Raw genomic sequence first — 26,519 nt, forward strand, 5'->3', positions numbered from 1 at the left:
CCATCATACGGCTTTAAGATCAAAAGAGCTCCACCAAATAGCCCCCACTGAGGGGACCATCAGGCATTGCAGTGCCAGCCTGATGAGGAGCGATGAATCATGACACCCTATCTGGTGTGTGAGGGCACTTTGATTTGATCACTTGGATCCCCCCACCTGGTATACCTCTGACCAGACCAATTGATCTACCTTTCAGGGTCCTCCCTTTTTGACTGAGGAACTGCACCCCTTTGTGTAATTTACTGAGCTTGGAGAAGCATGGGTGCTGGACTTCTCTAAATAATTGCTTCTCAGCACCCCCTTTATTATTTGCTACGCTGAGCCAACCAGGAATCCAGTGAAGGCCCCAGGACACTGCTGGACACACACAGGTAGCACTCTATAAGAAAGGGGTACAAGAGATATATTTCACAGAGACAATGTAAGGCTAGGACTCCCAAGAGGACTGAAGAAACTGAGAGTGAGAAAACAACAAATAGTGTGGGACGTAAAACTGGCAAAAGCTATAGGAATTTTAATGTATTTATTTATTTCCGGAGTTTTATATAAAGCAAACTTTACATGAGCTCAAGATGCATTACAGACGGACACATACATTTTCTTAGGCACAGGAGATTAAGCGATTCGATTCGCCCAGAATCACAGGATGTTGAGTGTCCCTGCTGAGACTCGAACCCTGTTCCGCAGCTTCGAGGTCGACTGCTCTTGCCACTAGGCTACATCCTCTTCCAGGAAAGCCAATTCAACTGCACAACTCGTTGCCAGGCACAGAGCTAAGGTCCCAGGGAGTTTAAATAGACCTTTACCAGTCTTGACCTGGAAATTACCCTAACCCAGGAAGTGAGTATGTGTGCATTCCAATGAAGTTAGCCTTCTGGTGTTCCTGCCTGTCTAAGCTTCCAGTCCAGTTTCTGCAGCTCTTCCAGCCCCTGTGTGCCTGCCACCTAACATGATTCCTGACACCAAGACAACTGCCAGCCACTGTCAGCCATTCCATACGCACTAATGTTGTTGTCAAATGACATGCTTGGATGCATGCTACTGAATTCTCTGGAGACTTCAATTGATGGAAATGCTCTTGATGGAGTCAGGGTCTATGGAGCAAAAGTGGATTTTGTGCTAGAGAGTTTTAAGGATAGCTAGGCTACAGCCCGTACCTTGGGGCTACTTTCCCTAACCCGCCGATTTCTCCAATAGTTTCAAAAGTTCTAGGGGCCTTGCCTACGGAAGGAGGCAGCCCTCAAAACCAGTCCAGCAGACCATCTACCTTTTTGTGTCTCTATAAAGAGGAGTGGTGACAGAGACTATGTGAACAAGCAGATGTAGCAGTCATCAACCTCTTCCTCGCCAGCTGCAGCCACTGTCTAGTTTCTCCTCCAAGAGACATATGAGATAAATAGGAGGCAGAATCTTATTTTGCCTGACTGGCTGATGTGCAGGACCAGTGGGTCCTTCAGATTGTTCTGTTTGTTTATGCTCTCCCATTTGTGCCTGCTCGACCACACAAGAAGGACAGGGCAGGGTTGATGCTGATATTGGATCTCAGCCTTCTGAGTTCCCTCCTCAGGAAGGACAAGTTCAAGATGTTAATGTTGGATCAGGTCAGGGTGGCCTTGAATCACAGAGTTTGGATGATCTCCTTAGAGTTACAGGAGGCATACTTTCATGTGCCGATCCTGTAGTTTCCTCTGGTTTGTCATGGGGTTGAAGCAGTTTCAGTTCACTATCCTGCTCTTCGTTATCACATCATCTCCCTCTATGTACACAAGGGTGATGTGGATTTTAGCTGCTCATTTTCTCAGATCAGGAATGCATGCCTCAATAACTAGTTGGTGAAGGTAGGCTTACCCTAGACAATCTCAGACCACCTGGAAATTACCATGTTAATGAGCTGAAACAAACCCAGTGATCAGCCCATGTAGATTATCTCTTTTATAAAGACAATCTCAGACATGGTGGCACTCGACCCCCACAGCGAATCTAGGACATTCAGACTATTATCCCAATGTTTTGGGCTTGTACCATGTTTCTGGCTCAGGTCATTCTAAGTCTTGTTGGTTTCCTGACCTCATACATGCTTGTGGTTCGTCAAGCCCATTGACAAATGCTGATCGTGAAGTGAAACCTTCGCCTTCTGTGGTCTCAATACGAGAGGTGCCTTTCGGATAACATCCACATATTGGAAGAGGCAGTCTCGTTCCTTCAGTGGTGGATAGTTGAAATGAAATGAAATTAAATGAAAACAAATTTATATAGCGCTACTAAGCCCAAAAGGGCATCAAGGCGCCTAACCAAAGAACTAGCTGGAGCAAATATGTTCTATTACTGGTAGGCCTTGATGAAAAACCAAGTTTTGAGCGCTTTTTTAAAAAGGGACAATGACGGTTGGGCTTTAATCTCCAAAGGGAGTGAATTCCACAACCTAGGGGCAACGATGGAAAATGCTCTGCTGCCCCACCGGACCTTCCTAACCCGGGGAACCACCAACAGATTCATCTCAGATGATCTGATGGTTCTACTGGGCACATGGCGAATAAGCAAAGATCCCAGGGGGTTTGGAGGGTCAGCCGCAAGAGCTCTGAAGGCCAGGCACAAGATCTTAAAAGAAATCCTCTGCTGTATAGGCAGCCAATGCAGGCTCTTTCTGGCCGTTGTAGCGGAGGTTGCATTGGGTAGGGCTAGAACAAAACGCGCGGCCGCGTTCTGGACGACCTGAAGGCGCTGAATGAGTCCCTTGTTGGAGTCTGCATATAGAGCATTGCAGTAATCCAACCTGGAACCCACTAATGCCACAACAGTCTGCCTACGTGCTTGGGGAGAGAGATAGTGCAAGATTTTTTTAAGAATCTTGATTACCCCCCAGCAAGTGGCCACTGTTCGATTGACCTGTAGCGTCATGGACAGAGTAGTGTCGAACATCACGCCGAGGTTTCTGGCCGATTGGGAGGGAGATGGACACGTTCCCAAAGATGAAGGCCACCACTCACTAGACCAAATGTACTGGTCCTTGCCAAAGACCAGGATCTCAGTCTTATCGCCGTTCAACTTTAGGGAATTTTGGATCATCCAGTCCGAGACTGTCTGCATACAAGTCCTAAAGTTGACGGCGGAGGTGGTAGCGGAATGGGCCAGAGACACCATGATTTGTGTGTCATCGGCGTATGACACAACTTCCATCCCCTGCGATTTTACTAGCCTAGCAAGGGGAGCCACATAGATGTTGAATAAGGTCGGACTCAAGGCCGACCCCTGTGGCACCCCAAAATCAATGGCTTTAGCAGGGGAGAGGAACTCTCCGAGCATGACTCTCTGCTCTCTCAGGAGTAAAAAAGAGTGCAGAAAGCTCAGGGCCGGGCCCGCAATCCCTGCCTCCCTCAAACACGATGTTAATGTAGAGGGAGACAGGGTATCAAACGCTGCTGTGAGGTCAAGTAATACCAACACAGTGGTTTGTCCCAGATCCACCTTCCGACGGATGTTGTTCACCACCATAGTCAGTGCAGACTCCGTACTATGGGCCTTTCTGAATCCGTGCTGGGAGCCATACTGATTTGTGGCAGTGTTGTCTCTGGACTGGGTAGGTCACTGTGACAAAGTGGAACTCAGGGACCTCTTGTCTCTTGTGGAGCAGCCTCACCATATCAACCTTCTGGAGCTGGACACTATCTGGCTTTCAAATCCTAACTGCCGTCCATAAGTGACAGGTCGGTCAAAGTTCAAATGGACAAATTGATCACCATCTGGTACAGCAACACGCAAGACATTGTGGAGGTCCTGTGCCATCTCTCTAGAGGCTCTGAGGTTGTGGTAGTGACAGTGGCAGGATCTGCACAGGATCTCCCTGACAGATGAACTCAGCAGTTATAATCTTGCCAATCATGAGTGGTGTCTGCTCCCAAAGGCAGCTTAGTCTGGTATGAATGTCACGATCTCTTGTTATCAGTTGTAACCTCAATGTTTCATTATATACATTTAGGGCCAAATGTACTAAAAGTAGGATTATCAAATATTCAAAACAAAAAAGTAGGAATTGTGATTTCCAACTTGCAATTCTTACTGAATGGCAGTTAGGAAATCACAATTCCTAATGTGAGAAAACTTACAACTTGTAATTAGCAATTCCTAGTGGGTTGCAAATCGACCTACCTCATGAATATTAATGAGTTAGGTCACAGTATGTGATGCATCAGGAATGATACCCATCAAAGGGATGGTGGCCTGCTGGGGTCAGCAGACCACCATGTCTGGGATTGCTTTTCAGTAAAGCCGTTATTTCTTTTTTAAATGCAGCTTGATTTCCTTGAAGGAAAAAAAGGATGCATTTTAAAAAACTGACATTTTAACTTTTAAGATTCATTTTTCAAGAGTAGGCAATGGTCCATGGCATCACTGCCTGCTCTTAAATGTTTTTGTTTACATTCGCAAAGAGAAAGGGTTCCTTGGGGACCCCTTCCCATTTGTGAATGGGTTACCACCTCCTTTGAGGTGTCGGCAAAGTATTAATGATTTGCGACCAGAATTTGGTTGCAAAACATTAATACATACCACTGCAAATTGTTATTTGGAAGGGGCGCCCTAAACACACCCCTTCCAAATACAAATTCGAAAAGCCAGATTGCGATTCAGTAACAAGTTACCAAATCGCACTTTGGCTTTTGTACATTATAAAGTTTATTTTTGCAGTCGCAATCGGTCCGATTCTGTTACTGGTCAGTTTGCTTGCAACACCAAAAGACATTTTGCACAAATGTCCTTTAATTATTCCACATCAATATCCCATATATACTTGACTGGTATGATATCATAACGTCCTGTTCCAGGGGAGCCAGGCCAAAATGTGTTTCGCGGAGTGATACAGCTTCCTCAGTGCTGCGCAGTCAAGTTCTAAAGTTCAACAACAAGAAGGAAACAAAGATTCTGGATTAACAGGTTTCAGTGACTTAAGATCCCCAAATATTTCACAATGAATCATCATTAGTTGAGTCGCCCAAAATAGCACCAATCACTGTATTAAATCATAGTAGAATAATAGATCGACCATTGTGTAATTAATATCCAACTTCCATTCACAAATGTATTTGTTTTGTATAATCACTAACATCTCGACTGCGCTTTGGTATGTTATATGCAGAGCAACTATCCAGTCTCAACCTCTTGGCATTGCATCCTCATCTCTGGGCTTGGGAGGAAATGGAACTCAGAGGCCTTGCATCTCCTGTGAAGCAGCATCACCATATCCACCTTCCAGAACTGCACACTATCTGGCTCTCAAGTCCTTTCTTCCCTCCATCAGGGATATTATGGTCCAAGTCCCGATGGACAAAGTTATCACTATGGATACTGTAGTGCAGTGTGGGGTCCTGTGCCTCTCTCGCTTGGCTCTGAGGCTGTGGCTGGATCCGCTCAGGCTCTCCTTGACGGTCAGTCACCTGGTGGGTTCCTGGAACATCAGGGCAGGTGAACTCAGCCGGCATAATCTTGCCAATCATGAGTGGTATCTGTTCCCAAAGGATGTTTAGTATGGTGTGCCCTTAGTAGATCAGTTCGCTACCACTGAGAACACTAACTGTTCAACATTTTGCAACCTAGAGGTTCCTCCTTCAGGCTTTCTGGGAGATGGATTGTACCTTCAGAGGGATGAATGACTCCTTTACACATCCTCGTCTCTGCTGCTGATGCCGCAGGTCCTCAACAAGGTCATGTGGGATTAGGCCCAGCTCATCTCAATAGCCTGTTTTGGGTTCGGAGAGTCTGTTGCCCCGATCGCTGTATTTGTGCATCTTCCCCCAGGAGGACTTCATTTGAGACAGCATGTCCTCTTCATGGTGGCCAGCTGCCCCAACAGGAGGGCAGTGTTCTTCTTCCTAACCTCCACAATTTACACCTGCATGAGTTGCGACTGAGCTGAAACAACTGAGTGGCTTGACTCCACAAACGTTGGTGATGATAATTTGGCTGTTCACAGTCCATCAACAAAATTCATCTACTCTGGCTGCTGGTCCAAGTTCATTACCTGATGTGAGGATAGACAAGACACTTCTCTTCAAGTGAGGTTGTCTGATGTTCTTTTATTTATTTTGTCTCTGGCCCAATAATGGTTTGCTGTGTGTAGTTAAGGTTACGTTGTGGCCTTTCTTTATTTACTTGATAAACCCTCTTTTTTCAGGTCACCCATTGTGATGTACTTCTTAAAAGTGCTTTCAAATATATTTCCCAGGCACTTTTATTCTGCTGCATTGGGACCTTACTTTGTCCCTCACCTTTTTGATTTGTGCACCATTTGTGCATATGCACAGTTGCTTCCTGAGACTTTTGATCCTCAAGACAGTTTTTTTCATCTTCATCACTGTTTCACTTTGTGTTACTGAATTTCAGGCATTACCCATAGAGCTGTTTTATACCATCATTTTCTCACAAAGTTGGTGCTTCAGACTGGAGCATTATTTCTTCTGAAAGTGGTGTCACCTTATCATTTGGGGCAGTTCATCATGCTCCCCACATTCTTCTCTCCACCAAATAACTCTAAAGAGGAGGCGAGACTACACTGGTTGGGTGCTAAGCAGGGCCTTAGTTTATACTTTGATAGGGCTAAGGAGCACTTGGTAAACAATTACCCTTTTGTCGGATTCACTTGTGCGAAAAAGGAAACATAGTCTAGAAATGGACCTCATCGCGGTGGGTTGCATTAAGTTGTGCTGTGCTCTGGACAAGAGGAAACTTCCAAGGGCTTGCTGGTTAATTTCACCAGGGTGAAGGCTGCGACTAGGACCATGGCTAGAGGCCTTATGGTATTGTACATCTGCCAAGCTGCTACATGGGAGACTGTCCATACCCGTCACCAGGCATTACTGTGTCAAATCTGCTGGGAAAGTCTTTTTGACTGATTGGAACTCCAGAGCTTCCTTGGGTGAAGTCCACTCCCGAGCCCCGCCACCCCTTGGGGTTACTACTTTGGTATTGATTCAAAAGGGGATGAAAATGCAGTCGAAAGTATCAGTCAGAAGAACAAGTTACTTACAAAGGCATGTAAGAGTACATAAACAAGTATTCTGGAAGTACTATTTCTTGTACTCATTAATACTGCCCTCTTTTGATCCCTCTTTTTTGAAGATTAGTTTCATATAAGATATTTTCAGGCTGCTTAGGAATCCACCACTTGGGGTGGAAACCAAGTATTGAAGTGTCGGAGAGAATGCAGACAGTATTGCATAGTGCTGGTTTGTCTTCAGATGTTGAAGTCCCCTAGTATGCATGGATCTTGCAATTCATAGGAATGTCTGCTGTTGAGCCCAGAGGCCTTCTATGAAAACAGCATTGTCATGGAGTAGTTGATATATGAGGGGGAATGAGATGAGAATGTTGCAACTTGGTGAGCTAGGGACTAGTCTAGATTACGAACTGGTGACGTGTTTGATGACTGATGACTGATGTTGGCAGGATCGTTTTGTGGATCACAATTAGTCCTCTGCAAATCTTCATTCGAACTCTATTTCTAAAAAGAGTTAGGTATCCGTCAGATGTTACTAGGCCATGTTTGAAGTCTGCTAGTAAGTCACATGCATGATGTCTGTTTTTGATGATGTACCTCATATTCATTGCCACACGTGATAGGTGGTGGAAGTCATGCTTGGGCATGGTTGGGTTATGTGGTTGGATGAGTCCTATTGAATATTGGACTTCATGCTAAGAGCAGGTATTAGCTCCATTGGCATTGATTTTAGGGTACTATGACAGCCTGTCTGAAAGCATTACCGTTGATAATGCTCAAACAGATGGTAGCAGTGCAAATGTATTGGCTTCCAGCACTTTATTTTGCAAATGTTGTGGTTCTAGTTGTAGTTTTTGTTGTAGTTCATGATGCTGCTCTTGTTGAAGGCCCAATTAATGAGACCGCATAGGGAGTGCGCAAGATCTATTGTAAGGTTCATCAAGTTGAAGTTGCTCTAGTAACCCGAATAGTAATAGGAATAGTAAAGGAAGATGTATATGCACTAGGTGTGTTATGTGGGAAGTGGCTAGAGGGGGGAATTGTGAGAAAAGCAAGAGTGCAGGTAGGAAGGGCAGCTATAGGGTGGGTAGGAAGGGGATTATAAGGGGATGGATGTTGCAGCTCATGTTACTTCACCTTTTGCAGCCTGTCTTCGAACTCTTGATATATTGGATGCATTGTCAAGCAGAAGTACATAGGCATGTCTACGTACACTAAGTGAGGTCATAATGTGTATATATTATTTACTTAAAAAAGAGTGCAGTCAAAATTTCCTACGTCATACCACACAATGTGCATTTTTACATGGCAAGATGCTTACACAGTATATAGCAGATAACACTAAATGGCCATTTCATGAAACTCAAAGAGTTGGTAGTTAATGTAGTTTGTTTTTTTGGTGTTATAGTGTGCTATTGAGGAGAAGCTATGTTGTGTTATTGCATTTATGTGATGTTTTGCTGTGTTGTGTGTTGGTAATCACAAAACAATTGGGTAACCCAAAATTAACCCGAAGGACCTGGGTATCTTATGATACAGACAAACAAAGGTCCGATCAGAAAAACCAACAAGAGGCATAGGAGAACTGAATATATCAAACGATCCCCTACCACTATATGGAAAAGATTTGTGGATCTAAGAGTTTTCGATATAATGTGTAAATAAGAATGTTGTTTGAGACTGACTTATATGTAACTAAACTTTCAGAAATGCAATTATGTGTATGTTTCTTGATCTTCTGGTTTTGAAATCTTGTCTGCTGCCCTAACCTCGTAACTGAGGATTTAAACTACAAGACTGTTTTTCATCTTTTCCATATAGTGGGATGAGTTCTTTTGATATATTCAGTTCTCCTATGTCTCTGGTTGTGGCGTGTGTTTGGGCAGGTTTGTATGTTGTGTTGTACTGTTATGTTGTTTGTGTTGTGGAACATTCGTATGTCTTGATGTGTGCTGTTTGTGTTATGATGTTTATGTTAATATTTTATGTAGTGTTACTGATTGTATTCTCATGTTGTCATGTTGTTATTGTGGTGTACTGTTGATGGGCTAGTGGTGTGAGTTGATATTTTGTAGTGTTATGTTGTCTTGAATTATTTGTACTTTGTGTTGTTGAATTGCCATGTACTTGAGATGTATTATTTGAGTGTTGTTGTCCTGTGAGGATATTATTGTGTTCTGTTGCGAGGTTGTGTTATTTTTGCTTTTTGTGTTGTGTTGTCATGTTGAGTTGTGCTGTGGTGTTGTGTTAAGTTTGTATACTTTTATTGTATGGCTGTTTATTTGTGCTTGTTGCTGTATTGGTTTGCTTATGTTTTTGGGCTGTTGTTATGCAGCGTTCTATTAATATGTTGTTGTGTTGGTGAGTGGATATATATGTTGTTCTGAGGTATTGTGTTGTACTGGGTTGTGATTGTTTTGATATTGTTTGGGTCTGTGTGAATGCTTGAGGTATTCTTGCGTATTTGATTCCATGAAACCGATTTTACTAATTTGTGCCTATGTCCCTGGGGACATAGAGCAGATCTATTCACTGACAGAGGACTGTGAATAGACCAGCCAGGAACTAGATACAATTCTGTGGGTTTCATATGTAAATATATTTTAAGTTGACATAGTTCTGTTGACAACTGTTGGATATGTACCCATGAGGAGGTTTAAGCAAGGCATGCCTAAACTACACTGGTCTAAGATTTCAAAATAAGAAGGGGCATCATAAACTCAGATGAAGATTGACAATGATCACCCTTTTTATTGAACAAGAATATATAGTCGATCAGAAGGCACAATGTAATCTTTTGTTAAAAGTTAGAAATGAATGCTTATTTTAAACTAAAGGTGTATCTTCAATTATTGTTTTAAAAAGCAGATTAAATAACTTCTTACCCCTCGTTTCCACAACAGTTGGCTTGATTTACAGATTATGACTTCCTTAGTAACTTCCATGTTGACCCTTTTTGATGCAAGGTTAATTATTTTGTACTCACTACTTGCAATATTAATTATGTTTATAGAGCCCTGCAGAGTGTTCAGCTGGGATATGTTGATGTCTTGCATTATTTGATCAAGCAACACCTTTTTGACCCCTGTACACTAGATGAAAGCAAGCGAAATCTCATATTTCTGGCTGTAATATACAATCAACCAAACATTTTGGACTACATATATGAAAAGGTATGTTGAAATGTATTCTTTCTCCTATCACACTGTACTGTTTAAACACTTTCACTTTCATAACACTGATCATATGCTTAGGACCAAACGGACTGACAGTCCACATGTACCCACCACCGTGCAATGCTAGACAATTTTGTCAGAAGACAGAACCACAATCAGTGGAGAGTTTCGCCACCATCCTAAGAAACAGAAAGTTACTGACTCCCATTTAATCATTTACTAATGGAGAAGTTTGTTAGTTCCTTGACACGCCAATTGCAGAAGTATTTGGAAAATGTGAGAGCCTATGCTTCTATTTCTGACCAACACATCTACTAAAGGGTGATTGCTTCATTCATAATACAGTAACCAGCAGGTGTAGAGTGTTGAGCACAAACAAAGCAGGGTAACCTGTAGGTTTAACACAGTGTAACAGGTCATTTCAGGCCTGGTACCCAATAAATATACTGTGACTAGTGTTTATTTAACAGGGTGACGACAGGATATGAGCCAGAGTGACAATCCAATATATTGCTGAGAGCCAGCCACTGACCAGGGCCTGTTAACCCCTTCGACGCTCATGACGAGCTGGGCTCGTCATGAGGTAGCCTCCTCGCACGCTCATGACGAGCCCAGCTCGTCACGTAACATGCGATTTTGAAAAACTAAGCGTACGGGCGGAATTCCGCCCGCACACATGCGGTTAAGGAATGTGCCTTTTTGTTATAAGATAAATATTTAAGGGCCATCAAGTAAAAGGCTGAGCAGCCATGAGATGAAAGCACATTGACCAGAAGATATACAGCAGAATGGCAAGTAAATGTGTTTCTGATGGATACATCTACCGATTCCTCACCTTTTGACTATCCCAATGTGGAGGAATTTCACAGAATCCTATCTTGCAGCTCTCCCACGTCACAATGCCCATGGCTCCCCATGTAGCACTGCGCGACGTCCTTGGAGCCATACGAAGCCATGCTGACGTCAGTTCCCTATTTCCACACCTTTGACGCATAACGGTTTTCTGATAGATTTTCCATATAATTAGGATTGTTTCAATGTTTTTTTCCTGAATTTTAACACTGTTGCAGGGAAAAATGTCTTCACCTTGTAAACCTGGGTTCAAGCCGTGCAGAGAGTGTGAGGGTCAGATGTCCATCACTGATCCTCATGATGATTGTGTTTGGTGACTGGATCTGATAGAGACTTCTAGCTGCAGATTCCTTACCTTTGAATGTCCCAGGTGTCAGACTAGATCCAGAAACTTTTGCATGAGCAGTACCCCTGCGTACCCTCAGGTGACTCCATTCGGTTCCGTACTGAGCCGGATGTGACATCACGGTCACCTATATAGGCGCCACATAGGCTTGGATGTCAGTTCTTTTCTTTCCATTCCAGTTAATGCCGATCTGTAGACGAGCTATCCTTCTGTCTCTTTTTGATAGACGTTTTGTTGAAGATTTTTTCTTGTGTGTCATGGGAATCTCCTCTTTAAAATTAGGGTTCAAGCCGAGTGGCGCCTTTCACCACCCCATGTCTGTTACAGACCCGCACCTTGTGTGCTTATGGTGTCTCAAGAGCAACCACAACTTGAGGTTGTGCTCGGACTGCCGGTCATGGCACCGAAGGCTTTGAGGGAGCCGCCTAAAACTGCTTGCGGTTCGGGAGTGGACGCCATCTACTGTGACTCCTAGGAGGTCTTGGTCTCAATGCAGAAAATGAAGGTGGCGGGACCGTTCCAGGAGCCCCAAGTCTTCTTCGTCGCACTCAAGGTCCTCGGGATACTCTGGGAAGAAGCACAAAAAGAAGTAGAAGCCTACAATGACTTTGACTTAACTTCGTCTGTCGAGGATTGACAAGACAAGTGGGAAACAGACATTCCAGGAATGGTTCTGCAGAGCCGTTGCCAGGTCTACCTCCACACCTCCCCATAAGTATGTATGTTGCGCGGATATCAGTGCCTTGGGCGGTTTGCTCTCGTCAGTTCTCTTTGCTCATTTGCACGTTAATCGCTTTGAACCTATTTTAACATCATTGCTAAAGATTTTATTTGTTGCGAATTTGCACTGTTTGAATCTGATGTTTTAGACTACTTTTTGGGCGCTCTGTGATAGAAGACTTACACACTTACCTGAGACCGGCTGCCATTTTTGGTTCTCTCCTGGTCGACAGCTAGAGACGCCATTTTGCTCAGTGCGCTCTCTAGTTGTTGGAGGGGATTCCCCATAAGTATGCGCGCTGCGTGGATGCACGTAGCGGGCGCGCCTAAGGCAAGCCTGTCTGCGCCCGTCAGCATTCCGGATGAGGCCAGCACCAGCCACGCTGCCCGATCCTGCTCTCACCTTGAGAATCCTCAGATATACAGTCGCAACCAACTGGTTATGCTTCGCCTTTGCATTGCAGAGAGGTGTAAAAGGGGCATGGCCTCGTACCACCTCTCTGCAATGCAGCCTTGTGGTGCTTACTGGAGATACCTGGTGGGCGAGTTGGACCCCAGGGACCCTCAGGATTTAAAGGGACTTAATTCCTCAACTTAAAACGATCCATGTGGCGTGTGTTCACAGTGGTGAAGGCAGGGGGCGGGGCCTGATGTGACAGGTGTACAAACACGCTCTGTGGCCCGTTTTAAGTTGGGGGGTTGAGTCCCCTTGTATCCTGAGGGTCCCTTGGGTCCAACTAGCCCACCAGGTACCTCCGGTAAGTGCCACAGAGCTGTGTTGCAGAGAGGTATAAAAAGGGGTGTGGCTTTGCACCACCTCTCTGCAACGCAGGTCTGGGGCTCTTACTGGAGGTACCTGGTGGACTAGTTGGCCCCCAGGGACCCTCAGAATTCAAGGGGAATTAATCCCCCAACTTAAAACCCACCAGGGGGCGCATTTGCACGGCGGTGAAGGGAGGGGGCGGGCCTGATGTGACATGTGTGTACTTAGCCAATCACTCTGCCAAAACCCAAGCACTTATAAATTCACCATGCACTCTCCTTGTAGCACTCTAATTATCCAGTCACTACCCATGCAGTCATGCAAAGACCCATGCACTAACACATGCACTGCTACAATCCCTTGAGCACTATTGAAGTAGTCCAGCCATCTCCTTGTCACTACCCATGCACTCCTCCAATCACCCAGCCAGTTCCATGTCCTTATCTAATCACTCCGCCAAAACCCAAGCACTTATAAATTCACCATGCACTCTCCTTGCAGTACTCTAATCATCCAGTCAGTACCCATGTACTTATGCAATGGCCCAGGCACTAACACATGCACTGCTACAATCCCCTGTGCACTACCCATGCAGACCTCTAACCACCTACACAGTGCTGATTCAGTCCTGAAATTGCCCAGGTAGTACCCATGCAGTCAAGCCATCACCCTGTCACTACCCATTCACTCCTCCAATCACCCTGACAGCACCATGTACTTATCCAATAACTCTGCCAAAATTCAAGCACTTACAAAATCACCATGCACTCTCCTTGTAGCACTCTAATCATCCATCCACTACTCATGTACTCATGCAATGACCCAGGCATTAACTCATGGCCAATACAGAGGAGGTTATGCTAATCACAGGGGTACACCAACGCATAGTGTTCCCTAGTGTATGTAGGTGTTTTTACTGTATTCTAAGTGTCTTGTAGCATAGCACGGCTCTATGCCTGGTTAGTAAGAGTCAGTTACCACCAGTACCCGTCAGCAAAAAGTTGGGTGCACAGGAGGACTTTCTGCTTCTCTGGGGGTTCTTTCTGCACATCTCTTGCTTCTTCCTGCACTTTTCTTCATCTTTCTGGACTTCTGTTGCCTCTTTCTGCATTTGTCTTACTTCTTTCTGCGATTTTCTTCTTCTTTCTTCACATGTCCTACCTTTGTAGGCATAGTTAGAAATTAGCATTTAAAAAACCTTTGAAATTCACTAAAAAAACATAGGTTTCAGGGACATTATAGTTAGAAATTAGCATTTAAAGAACCTTAGAAATTCACTGAAAAAACTACAGGTTTCTGATAGATACATCACCTTGTGAATATCCCCCTTGCGTCAGCAACGTTCGGAATTTTTTCTTTGTAGCACGCCGGCGTGGACGACGTCATAGGAACGCGGCATCGCACGCGACTCCGTCTGACGTCACCGACCCCTTATTAGGCCTACGTCGGCGTGATGACATCAGTTCCCTTTTTTCCGCGTCGTCGACGCTAACGGTTTCGGGATCCTCTGTGAATCAGATAGTAACTTGTTGCTATTTTGTGTTACTGTTTCTCTGACGTTATAGTTAGCTGAACATTTCACTCGTACATAACCAGAGAAATTCGTCCGTTATGGTTAGTTCAGCTAACTATAACTTGCGTCCCTGCAATGCACTGCTGATGACGTCACATATTACATAACTGATGACATCTCAAATGACATCAGTGATGACATCATCCACTTGGAAGAGGTGTGGCGCCGCGGCCAGGGCGTCTGCCGCTGGAATCTGGGGACCACGGTTCGATCCCCGGCTCCGGCGGCAGGTTAGCCCAGCACCATGTGACTCTGGGCAATAGCTCGCTTAATCTTCCCGACGGCCCCCAGCGCCTAGAGACCCATACGGGTGATTGTGCGCTTTACAAATGTGGACTTTACAAATGTGGACTTGATAATCTGATGCACCTCCTCATACCCTAATATAGCCTTTGATACATCCAATCTAAAATACAGACTACCATTTTTAAAACCATAGTCACACCAATACCAGTTGGGTACATACCCAACTCACTAATTCCTAGGTCTACACACAGATCCACTCATTCACCCATACAGTCACTCATACATGCAGTCAACCATCAATACGGCATTATCATATGCACTCACATATCTATACAGGCACTCACACACCGCCACTCATCCATAGAGTTACTCACACACCTAGTCAGTCATGCAAACAATCAATCACACTCTCATTTACTCACCTATACAGTTATACACACACCACCTCACTTATTCAAACATATACTAACTCATACTTATACTCTTATACAATAACTAATACAAGCACACACTGATCCATATAGCCACTTTCACAATCACTCACTCTCACATATAGTCATGTATACACTCCAACACTCACATATACTGCCTTTCACATATGCAGTTACTCACACATGTACCACTGAAGCATCTATTCACTCACTAACACACCCATACACATACTCACCCATCCATACAGCCCTTCACCGATGCACTCTTGAACCCATACACCCGGTGAATCATCCACTCCCACATCTATGCAGAGTCATACCCCCACTCTCCCACACAGACACTCAGGCACCCATACAGATACTCAGACAACCAATCAATAACCCATAAAGATCCTCATTTAGCTACTCACCAACCCATGCAACCGCTTACACACCAACTGACAAACTAAACAGTGTGAATGTCTGTATCAGTCACTAACCCATACATTCAGTAGGACACATTTAATCACTCACTTATACAGTCAGTTATGCACCTACTAAATCATCCATCCAGACACTTATACACCCACTCATTCTTCAATACACCTTGTCATATATATAAAACATATTTAAACTTTATAGAAACGCACAGTCACTGGATGTTGTCATCAGTGATGTCATTTGAGATGTCATCAGTGATGTCACTGACCATGTCATGAATGGTGTAATATGTGACGTCATCAGCAGTGCATGGCGGGGGCGCGAGTTATAGTTAGCTGAACTAACTATAACAGCCAAATTTCTCTGGTTTTGTACAAGTGAAATGTTCAACTAACTATAACGTCCCTGAAACCTGTGTGTTTTACAGTGAATTTCTAAGATTTTTTAAATGCTAATTTCTAACTATAACGTCCCTGAAACCTATGTTTTTTTCAGTGAAAAAATAATTATATATATATATATATATATATATATCTTCACATCCGTGACAAGTCAGCAGGTTAATCACCTTCGCCTTCAGCTCAGCGGACACGGACCAGAAGGTAGTGCAAATGAATTTTATTCCAAGTAAGTCGCCATAACGTTTCGGCTCGTCCGAGCCTTGTTCACATGACAATGCAATGTTAGTGAGCTCCAAATTTAAATTGACAGTGCTTATTCACAAACAACCATGTGAGAGGCATAATAATAGACATAGAAGAATTACTGGCAACAGTTTGACTCTCAAATTTCCGGGATTTACAGAATGACTGTCATAAAAATGCCTTAAAAACACCGAAATATCTTAATATCACATGTGGAATTAAATGATGATAAAAATGTCATAAGTTAAAAGCATCATTATTTTAAGCGGCATAGCATTGTTTATACAAATGCAATTAATGTGCAAATATACAAATCAAATGCAAAAATGCTTGAGTGCAAAGTACGCTTGTTTTATCCCAAATAATGCAATAAATGCCTACTAATAGAATCAAGTCCCAATGTCGAGGGCAGATCCTGAATAGATTTGCCACAGCTAGGTCTATCATACCAGGCTAGAATCGCTTACTTCGGGACTACATGATTAACAGAAAACAATGGATATACAATTGTACAGTTCACATGCCAAGATTGCTTGTGTACAAAATAAGCTTAATCTATCCTTAATCCTTGCCTAAATGCATATGGATAGAATCAATCCCAACGTTGAGGGCAATTAAAGGAAAGATTTTCCCCACCGGATATAAGGTGCCAGGCTTAAATCCCTTCTCTGCAGGACTAGACAGTAAATGTGTAATGGGTTAAATCCTATTAGTCCATGAATCAGTCATATCTGGGCTGGCATCTACTAACATGTCACTCATAGAGGTAAACTCAGCTACAAAGGGTTATTTCGTTCTCAGAAGCGTCAATGGGCGCTCTGCCTTCGGTGTACGCAAAAATGTGTGTGATTCCAAGATATCTGTATGGTGCAACTGGCGAGCGGGAAAACCCTATGACTGCTCAAAAGAGTGTCTGTGACAACAGACACACAAACTAACTATTAGCAAAATTTGCCTATGCACACATAATCATTGGTTAATAACATTCCTGTAGGTACATGCACAATTTAAACTAGTAAGGACAAAGACAACAATGTTCGTAAGTTCTCTCGACACCAACATTTTCAAGAGTTTAATTGTTCCACAACCAGCCGACACGTGTTTCGTCGCGTTTGGAACAGAATGTTCGCGACTCCTCAGAGCTGGGAAAGATACAAAAATATATACAATAGAACATTTGGTATACTTATCATATCAGTGTATGACATACATAGCATCCATTCATATTACCAGGTGCTCAAGGAGGTTACAATAGTGTCACCCAGTGAGTCGGTCTTTACGTTGTGGTGTACTCTCTATATGCGGCTATTATCAAAATTATAGCCCAATCCGGACTTACATGCACACGATTTTAAAAGTACAAGCTAAAATATGAAAGTGCCAGAAATGACCACTGTTATACTCAATGGTCATTCAAAATAATCGTGTGCCCGGTACAACGTAACGTGTGACTCGATCCTAAAATACCAAGGGATCCCGATCACACCTTGCTCCCCAAGCGTGGAGAACAACCAATAGTAACATACCTTGCGTTCGTGTCGTGAAACCGGTATAGGTCTATGTGAGAAGTTGGCCTGATGTGCAGTGCTCACTATTCTAGTGATCACTATATATCAGTCCAAACAACCCTTATTGATGATTGGTTGTAAGTCAACCTTATAGACCAGCTATCCTAGTAGCATGGATACGAGCAGTCTAAGGCTAAGACTCTAGAGGGCGTGTTAAGCCAGCTGTTTTACCATCACATTACCCCTTGAACACCCAGTGAAAGGACACCACACAAGTGTTATGAAAATAAACAATGTATTTATTAGAATCACAACAACCCTGTACTCTTTATGAGGACAGGGTGCTAAGCACACAACAAAACTCTTACGAAAATACTTTTAAGTTAGCACGTTACACAAATGCCCGAGGGGCACGAAAAACCATATACTTTCAAAGTGGAATGCGAATTACTAGCAGGTAAGTAACAGTTCTAATAGGCTTTGGAATCGCTAGGACTGGACTAGGGAATCGTTAGATTACTACTAGGAGGCCCAGGGGACTCGGGTGCAGAGTGTGCACTCTCACGCGGGATGCGGGACAAAGTCTATGGAAGCTAGAATTCACAAAGTTAGTGTTCACGGGCGAACCCGACCTGGTAGGGAGAAAATGACAGTGGATCCTGACCCTTGGATAGTGAGGCTATGCTGGGACACCGGAGTGCCGAAGTTACCTAGCCCAGGGGCTGCAGCTGCATAGGTCTGAAAAGACGTCGGGGATCTCGTTGCCGGACCAGGAGCCTGGAAGGAAGAAGTTGCTGGCAGGCGACCAGTGAAGGAAAGTTCGATGGATCCAAGCCTGGATCAAGGAAGAAGAAAACCTGAAAGCAGAGGGGACCAAGTTCTTGAATCACTAGCCAGTGATTAAGTGGGCACCAGGATGGCACCGGGCGAAGTCACCGCAGTCAGGTGAGTGGGCACTGCTGGGCTCTGCAGTCTCTCGGACCAGGAGGCGTTGTCGGCGACCAGGATGGAGGTGCGAGCTGTCCCACGAAGGATGAAGTCGTTGGCGTCGAAGTTACCCAGGATTGGGCAACAAGCCTTGGCTAATTCAAGCCCACGCGGTGGACTCAAAATGGCGTCTTGAGTGGACCAGGAGGGTCCGGGGTGCTCCTCTTCTGGAAGGGAGCAAGGGCCAGTCTGGAGCAACCAGACCAGCAGCAGAAATGTCGTCGGGCGTCGTCAGGAAGGCCACAAGCCAACGGGCTAGTAGCCAAACAACGCGGTGAGCAGCGGAAAGCAGAAGGGCCCCACGCAGATCGTGGAGATGCTGGGGGGCTGCACTTCGGAGCTGGAGCTGCTCAGAGTCGGGGCTTCTCGGACCCCAAAGCACTCACCAGTAGATTACTCGGCGGGCTTGCTGGAAAGAAGTCGTGCAGTCTTGCAGATGGCCGGTCCCTTGAGGTCTCGTCGCACCCACGGTTCTCAGCTGGGCTGTAGAGGTGGGTAGAGGTCAGAGGTGCCAGGGAAGCCGGTTCTCGTCGAGCTGGGCAGTCGGATTCCGGAGGAAGGACTTACAGCAGACCGCAGTGTTCTTAGATGGTGCCTGCGGATGCAGGGTGACAAGGGAGAAATCTTAGGAAGAAGTCTTGAGTTCCTTTCGCAGAAAGTAGTTTCAGGATTCAAAGATGATCTGATTTGGAAGGGGGCCAGTCTCTACCTTTATCCTGTAAAAAGGGGCTGGCACGCGACTAAGTCCTGCCCTATGGGTGGGACTAGGAGGGGGGTGGTTACACCCACTTCCTTGGCGGGCTTTTCCCCAGCACAGGGTCTGGAGGGACCCTGGAACTGGTTCAAGCCGGCCTATGCACAGTGAGCACCGGGGTGCTACTTGCAGTCACCTTCCTCTAAAGCCCTGCCTACCTACAATACACAAAACCCTGTCTGGGACGGTGCTGGCACCGCCCCTGGCAGGAAACCCTTTGTCCTTATCTCCTGCTCTGGGAGGACTCCCAGCAGCAGGAGGGCAGACTTGTGTCTCGGTGGCAGCATCCATTTTGTGGATGCTAAGGCTCTGTCTGACTTTTAACCGGGTTATAGGTTACAGGCATGTCGTGTCCCTCTAGAAGGGTGGAATGCTAACCCCGTCGCCAGAATTGGCGAGGGGTTAGTATTCCAATTCGTATGACACCTTACTCGACATGTTTTGATAAAGCGATACCAGAGTTGGCACATAACCGCGAGGATTATAATGCACTTAAGAGTATATGGTATGCGATATCATGGAAACGGCTAAGGGATGGATCCCGAAAGCCGCAGACAGGCTCAGCTCATGCCAGAGCACCATCTCACACGATTCCAAGCACTCTGCCTTCAGGATTGTTAAGGCCTGCCATAGGAGTGACTGATAGGAGATCTGTGTGTCCATTTTAGGGTTAGATATAGGTATACTATATCTAAAGCAAAGGGTGAGTACACCACCTTGCCCCAGCTGTCGTGCAGCCAGTTGTGTCAGTTTTAGTTAGTCAATCCAGGGGTGGCACAATACGTGCTTCAGCCCCTGGGAGACTTCTGGGTGCACCTCAGCCCTGGGTACAGGGACTTGGAGAGGGCCCAGTGCCAATTCAGTACCTGGGTACAATTTGGATAGAGAGAACAGCTAGGCTGTGGGTCTGATTAGCAGGCCCACAGCCAGGGAAAGTCGTAAACCAGTGCAGCAAAAAGCAAAAATCTGGGTGATCATAGGATTGCAGACCCTACTCTCCTACATGACCCCCCCCCAAACTTTGGGACAATAAGCTAACCTTGACCAGGTGAGTCTTCTTGCTCTAAGTGGAAATACCTGGAGAGCCCATCAGCATTGCTGTGATCAGTCCCAGGTCTATGCTCCACTGTAAAATCCATCCCCTGTAGGGAAATGGACCACCTAAGCAGTTTGGGGTTTTCACCCTTCATCTGATTTAGCCACAAGAGGGGCTTATGGTCTGTCTGAATGGTGAAGTGAGTGCCAAACAAGTAGGCCCTCAGCTTCTTCAGGGCCCAGACCACAGCAAAGGCCTCCCTCTCAATAGCTGACCAATTTTTCTCTCTGGGTGTCAACCTCCTGCTAATGAAAGCAATAGGCTGATCATTACCATCAAAATTCAGTTGAGACAGAACAGCTCCCACACCCAACTCAGAAGCATCTGTTTGGACAATGAATGGCTTGGAGTAATCTGGACTCTTGAGGATAGGTGCTGTGCACATGGCCTGCTTTAGGTCATTGAATGCTTTCTGACAGCTTGCTGTCCACTGAACTTTCTTTGGCATCTTTTTGCTTGTCAGGTCATTAAGGGGGGTCACTATGGACCCATAATTTCTGACAAACTTCCTATAGTACCCAGTCAGGCCCAAGAAAGCTCGAACCTGAGTCTGGGTGATTGGAGGAGTCCAGTCCTTGATGGCCTGTATCTTACTCTCCAGTGGCTGAACCTGGCCTCCACCTACAAGGTGGCCCAGGTAGACAACCTGTGACTGCCCTATCTGGCACTTTGTGGCCTTGATAGTGAGGCCTGCCTTTTGCAGGGCCTCTAACACTTTCCTCAGGTGGACCAGGTGATCCTCCCAGGTGGAGCTAAAGACAGCAATATCGTCAAGATAAGCTGCACAGAAGTCATCCAGCCCAGTGAGGACTTGATTCACCAACCTTTGGAAGGTGGCAGGTGCATTTTTCAGTCCAAAGGGCATTACCACAAATTGATAATGCCCTCCAGGGGTAGAAAATGCTGTCTTAGGTTTGGCTTCCTCAGCTAACCTGATTTGCCAATACCCAGCTGTCAAATCAAATGTGCTTAAGAAGTTGGCAGAAGCCAATCTATCTATAAGCTCATCTGCTCTTGGTATTGGGTGGGCATCAGTCTTAGTGACTGCATTGAGGCCTCTGTAGTCTACGCAAAACCTCATCTCTCTCTTACCACCCTGGGTGTGAGGCTTTGGCACTAGAACTACTGGGCTAGCCCAAGGGCTATCTGAGGGCTCAATGACTCCCAGTTCCAACATTTTCTGCACTTCAGTTTTGATGCAGTCTCTAACATGATCAGGCTGTCTGTAGATTTTACTCTTGACAGGCAGACTGTCTCCAGTGTCAACATCATGGGTACACCAATCAGTTTGGCTGGGTGTCAGAGAGAACATATGTCGAAAGGATTGCAGAACTTGCCTGCAATCCTGTTGCTGATGTTCAGTGAGGCTGCCACAAAAGACAACACCATCAACTGATCCATCATCAGGATTCTGAGTGAGCAGGTCTGGGAGAGGGTCACTCTCTTCCTCCTGTCCCTCATCTGTGGCCATGAGCAAGCTCATGTCCTTCCTGTCAACATATGCTTTGAGCCTGTTAACATGGAGCACTCTGAGAGGGCTCCTGGGAGTTCCAAGGTCCACCAAGTAGGTAACCTCTCCCTTTTGCTCAATGATGGTGTGGGGCCCAGACCATTTGTCTTTCAGAGCTGCTGGGGCCACTGGCTCCAGCACCCACACCTTCTGTCCTGGCTGGTACACAGTCAGTACAGCCTTTTGGTCATGCCAAGCTTTTTGAAGTTCCTGGCTGGCCTCAAGGTTTTTAGATGCCTTTTCCATGTACTCAGCCATCCTGGAGCGGAGACCAAGTACATAGTCCACTATGTTGGTTGCAGGCTTTTTGAGAGGTCTCTCCCATCCTTCCTTCACCAAACACAGGGGTCCCCTTACAGGATGCCCATACAGAAGCTCAAAAGGGCTGTAGCCAACCCCCTTCTGTGGGACCTCTCTGTAAGCAAACAAGAGGCAGGGGATCAGGACATCCCATCTTCTCCTAAGAGGTTCAGGTAGTCCATGAATCATCCCTTTCAGGGTCCTGTTGAATCTCTCAACAAGCCCATTGCATTGTGGATGATAGGGTGTGGTGAACTTGTAGTTCACACCACACTCTTTCCACATGGCAGTCAGATATCCTGACATGAAGTTTGTACCTCTGTCAGAAACGACCTCCTTAGGGAAACCCACTCTGGAGAACACTCCAACTAGGGCTCTTGCCACTACAGGGGCTGTAGTGGTCCTAAGGGGAATAGCCTCAGGATACCTGGTGGCATGGTCCACCACCACCAGTATAAACTTGTGTCCTGATGCTGTCTGGGGTTCCATTGGACCAACAATGTCAATCCCCACTCTTTCAAAGGGAACCCCCACCACAGGTAGTGGTATGAGGGGGGCCTTTGTTGTGCCACCTGACTTACCACTGGCTTGGCAAGTGACACATGAGCGACAAAACTCCTTGGTATTCTCATTCATATGGGGCCAGTGAAAGTGTGAGACAAGCCTGTCCCAAGTCTTTGTCTGACCTAAATGACCTGCAAGGGGAATCTCATGGGCCAAGGTGAGAAGGAAACCTCTCAGAGACAAGGGGATGACCAGCCTCCTGGTTGCACCAGGCTTGGGGTCTCTTGACTCAGAGTACAGGAGTCCATCTTCCCAGTATACCCTGTGGGCACCTGTGGCATTCCCTGCAGCCTCAGCAGCAGCCTGCTGTCTGAGGGGTTCAAGGGAAGGGCAGCTCAACTGTTCCTTCCCCAGGTCTGCTCTGGAGGGTCCCCCTGAGCCCAGAAACTCAACTTGATCAAGTTCAAGCTCTTTAGGCTCAGTTTCCCTCAGCTCTGCTAGATCAGCCTCCTCAGAGACTTGATCCTCAACCTGGGGCAAGGGGGAAGGCAAAGCCTTACCCTTACTGCTCTTCTTCTTGGGAGGTGTCTGGTCCATAATTTCAGGATCCAGCACCTGTTCAGTGGGGCATTTTCTGGCCTGTGACCTAGTCACAGCAAGCACATGTGCTGGCAAGCCTAACATCTCCATGTGAGTCCTCTGCTCCACTTCTGACCATTGTGATGACTCCAAATCATTGCCCAACAAACAATCAACTGGGAGGTCTGAACTGACTACAACTTTCTTTTGTCCCTTCACTCCACCCCAGGAGAAAGCTACAATTGCCACACTATGACTAGTAGTGACATTGCTGGCATTGGTCACCAGGAAATCAGTACCTGGCATGATCTGTCCAGGGTCCACAAAGTTAGGTGTCACCATGGTGACACTGGCACAAGTGTCCCTATAGGCCTGAGCCATTTTGCCATTAATCAAAGGTGTCTGCCTGTATTTGCCCAAGGTATTGGGACTTATTTCAGGGGACATATCCATATCCCCTGTACAGACAAGGACAGCCTGAGTGAGTGTGCCAACTAAGTTGTCAGACCCCTCAGTACCCAAGGTTAACCCAACTAATGCCTTGGGAGTGACACTACCACTACTGACTGTACTAGGGGGTGCAGTTGCTTTAGGAGCTGTAGTGGTAGGAGTTTGTCCTCCTCCTCTTTTGGTGCACTCACTAAACCAGTGAGATTTACTTTTGCAGTACTGGCACCACCTTTTGGACTGGCCTTCTTGAGTCTTCTTCTTCTGGGAAGCCTGACCCCCACCCTCTTTGGTTTGTTGGGGACCTGGTGAAGACTTCTGGTCATTTTGCTCATTCTTGACATTACCCTTCTGGTCTGCTTTCTTCTGACCACCCTGGTTCTGGTTCTGGTTCTGCTTGATCCTTGTCCTGACCCATTTGTCTGCCTTCTTTCCCAATTCTTGGGGAGAGGTCAGATCTGAATCAACAAGGTGCTGGTGCAGCAACTGGTTCTGACAATTGTTCAAAATGTGTTCTCTCATCATTAGATTATACAATCCTGTGTAATCTGTAACCTTGCTACCCAGCAACCAGCCCTCCAAAGCCTTAGTGGCACAATCCACAAAATCAGACCAGTCCTGAGACTGAGTTTTCTGGGTGTCTCTGAACAGCAACCTGTACTGCTCAGTGGTTAAACCAAACCCATCAACCAGTGTATTCTTCAGGACCTGGTAATTGTTAGCATCCTCCACTCTTGTAGTGAGGAGCTTATCTCTACCTTTACCATCAAAGGAGAGCCACAGTATAGCTGCCCACTGACTCTGGGGAATGTTCTGCACAGTGCAGGCCCTCTCCAGAGCAGCCATCCATTTCTGGATGTCATCCCCTTGCTTAAAGGGGGGCACTATTTTAGTCAGGTGTTTAGTATCTAAACCCTTCTCTCTATCTCTTGGGAGATTGCTGCCACCAGTGGGAGCTAGCCCACTCATCTGCTGCTCTCTTGCCAGGGCAAGCTTCTCTTTGGCCAGGGCAATTTCTTCCCTTTCAATCCTCAGTTCAGCTTGTCTCATCCTAGCTTCATGCTCCTTTCTCTGAGGGGAAGTAAATCTCCTCTGTGGAGGATTCCTTCTCCCCTGAGAAGAGGCATTAGAGTGCAGAGATCTATTGGAGTCCCTAGAAAGAGATCTATCTCTCCTAACTCCAAGGTTAGGCCCACTTCGGGTTAGTACTGGGGGGCCCCCAGATCCTAGCCCAAGTAAGTCTAAGTTGGTCCTAGTTAGCCTTCTGACTACCTCAAGACCTTTGTCTACCTCATCCCCAGAGAGTACCTCCTGATCCTCCTCCTCAACTGCTGAATCAGTGTTGGGGAGGTCTGGATCCCCAGAGGTTCCCTCTAAGGCTGGCATGCTCTCATGTAACTGAGAGAGCTTTCTGGCATCATATGTCTCTAAGAGACCTATCAGAAAGGGAATGGTGGGGTTAGACCCCTGCTTCAGTTTCCTGGAGACACAGATTTGTCTCATCTCCTGAAAACTGAGAGCTGCATATCTTGAAGTGACCTGTGGAGGGTCAACACTGACCAGGGGAGTCTCAGTAGAGTCCCCCTGAGTCGACATGCTTTTCTAGTGAGGTGTAAGTGGTGCACTTACCTACACTATATGTTTGCCTACTGATCCCTTGCTAGAGTTGTAGTTTAGGGTGTGCTAGGCCCTAGGAGCTACAACAGCTGGTTCAGTAGAACTCAGAGTATTCTAAGCTAAGTTATATGTACCTTTAGTACTTATGTGATCTTTCACAAGATATTCTTAGGGCATGTGTGGTAAAACAACAGCAAGCTCAAATCCCAACCGCTGCTCACCAATGTGAGAAGTTGGCCTGATGTGCAGTGCTCACTATTCTAGTGATCACTATATATCAGTCCAAACAACCCTTATTGATGATTGGTTGTAAGTCAACCTTATAGACCAGCTATCCTAGTAGCATGGATACGAGCAGTCTAAGGCTAAGACTCTAGAGGGCGTGTTAAGCCAGCTGTTTTACCATCACATTACCCCTTGAACACCCAGTGAAAGGACACCACACAAGTGTTATGAAAATAAACAATGTATTTATTAGAATCACAACAACCCTGTACTCTTTATGAGGACAGGGTGCTAAGCACACAACAAAACTCTTACGAAAATACTTTTAAGTTAGCACGTTACACAAATGCCCGAGGGGCACGAAAAACCATATACTTTCAAAGTGGAATGCGAATTACTAGCAGGTAAGTAACAGTTCTAATAGGCTTTGGAATCGCTAGGACTGGACTAGGGAATCGTTAGATTACTACTAGGAGGCCCAGGGGACTCGGGTGCAGAGTGTGCACTCTCACGCGGGATGCGGGACAAAGTCTATGGAAGCTAGAATTCACAAAGTTAGTGTTCACGGGCGAACCCGACCTGGTAGGGAGAAAATGACAGTGGATCCTGACCCTTGGATAGTGAGGCTATGCTGGGACACCGGAGTGCCGAAGTTACCTAGCCCAGGGGCTGCAGCTGCATAGGTCTGAAAAGACGTCGGGGATCTCGTTGCCGGACCAGGAGCCTGGAAGGAAGAAGTTGCTGGCAGGCGACCAGTGAAGGAAAGTTCGATGGATCCAAGCCTGGATCAAGGAAGAAGAAAACCTGAAAGCAGAGGGGACCAAGTTCTTGAA

At 45.9% G+C, this 26,519-nt stretch overlaps 1 protein-coding gene across 1 annotated transcript in view; it reads left to right on the top strand.

Moving 5' to 3' along the window:
- The window catches only part of SMIM10L3 (small integral membrane protein 10 like 3), a 358,844-nt gene that overhangs the window by 246,099 nt on the left and 86,226 nt on the right, over nucleotides 1-26,519 (top strand). The window contains exon 4 of the mRNA XM_078665141.1: nucleotides 10,002-10,161. Within this exon, the coding sequence (XP_078521267.1) occupies nucleotides 10,002-10,161 (160 nt within the window). The remainder of the gene's footprint in view (nucleotides 1-10,001; nucleotides 10,162-26,519) is intronic.

The sequence above is a fragment of the Lissotriton helveticus genome, chromosome 10 (genome assembly GCF_964261635.1).
Source record: "Lissotriton helveticus chromosome 10, aLisHel1.1, whole genome shotgun sequence".
Classification (NCBI taxonomy): domain Eukaryota; kingdom Metazoa; phylum Chordata; class Amphibia; order Caudata; family Salamandridae; genus Lissotriton; species Lissotriton helveticus.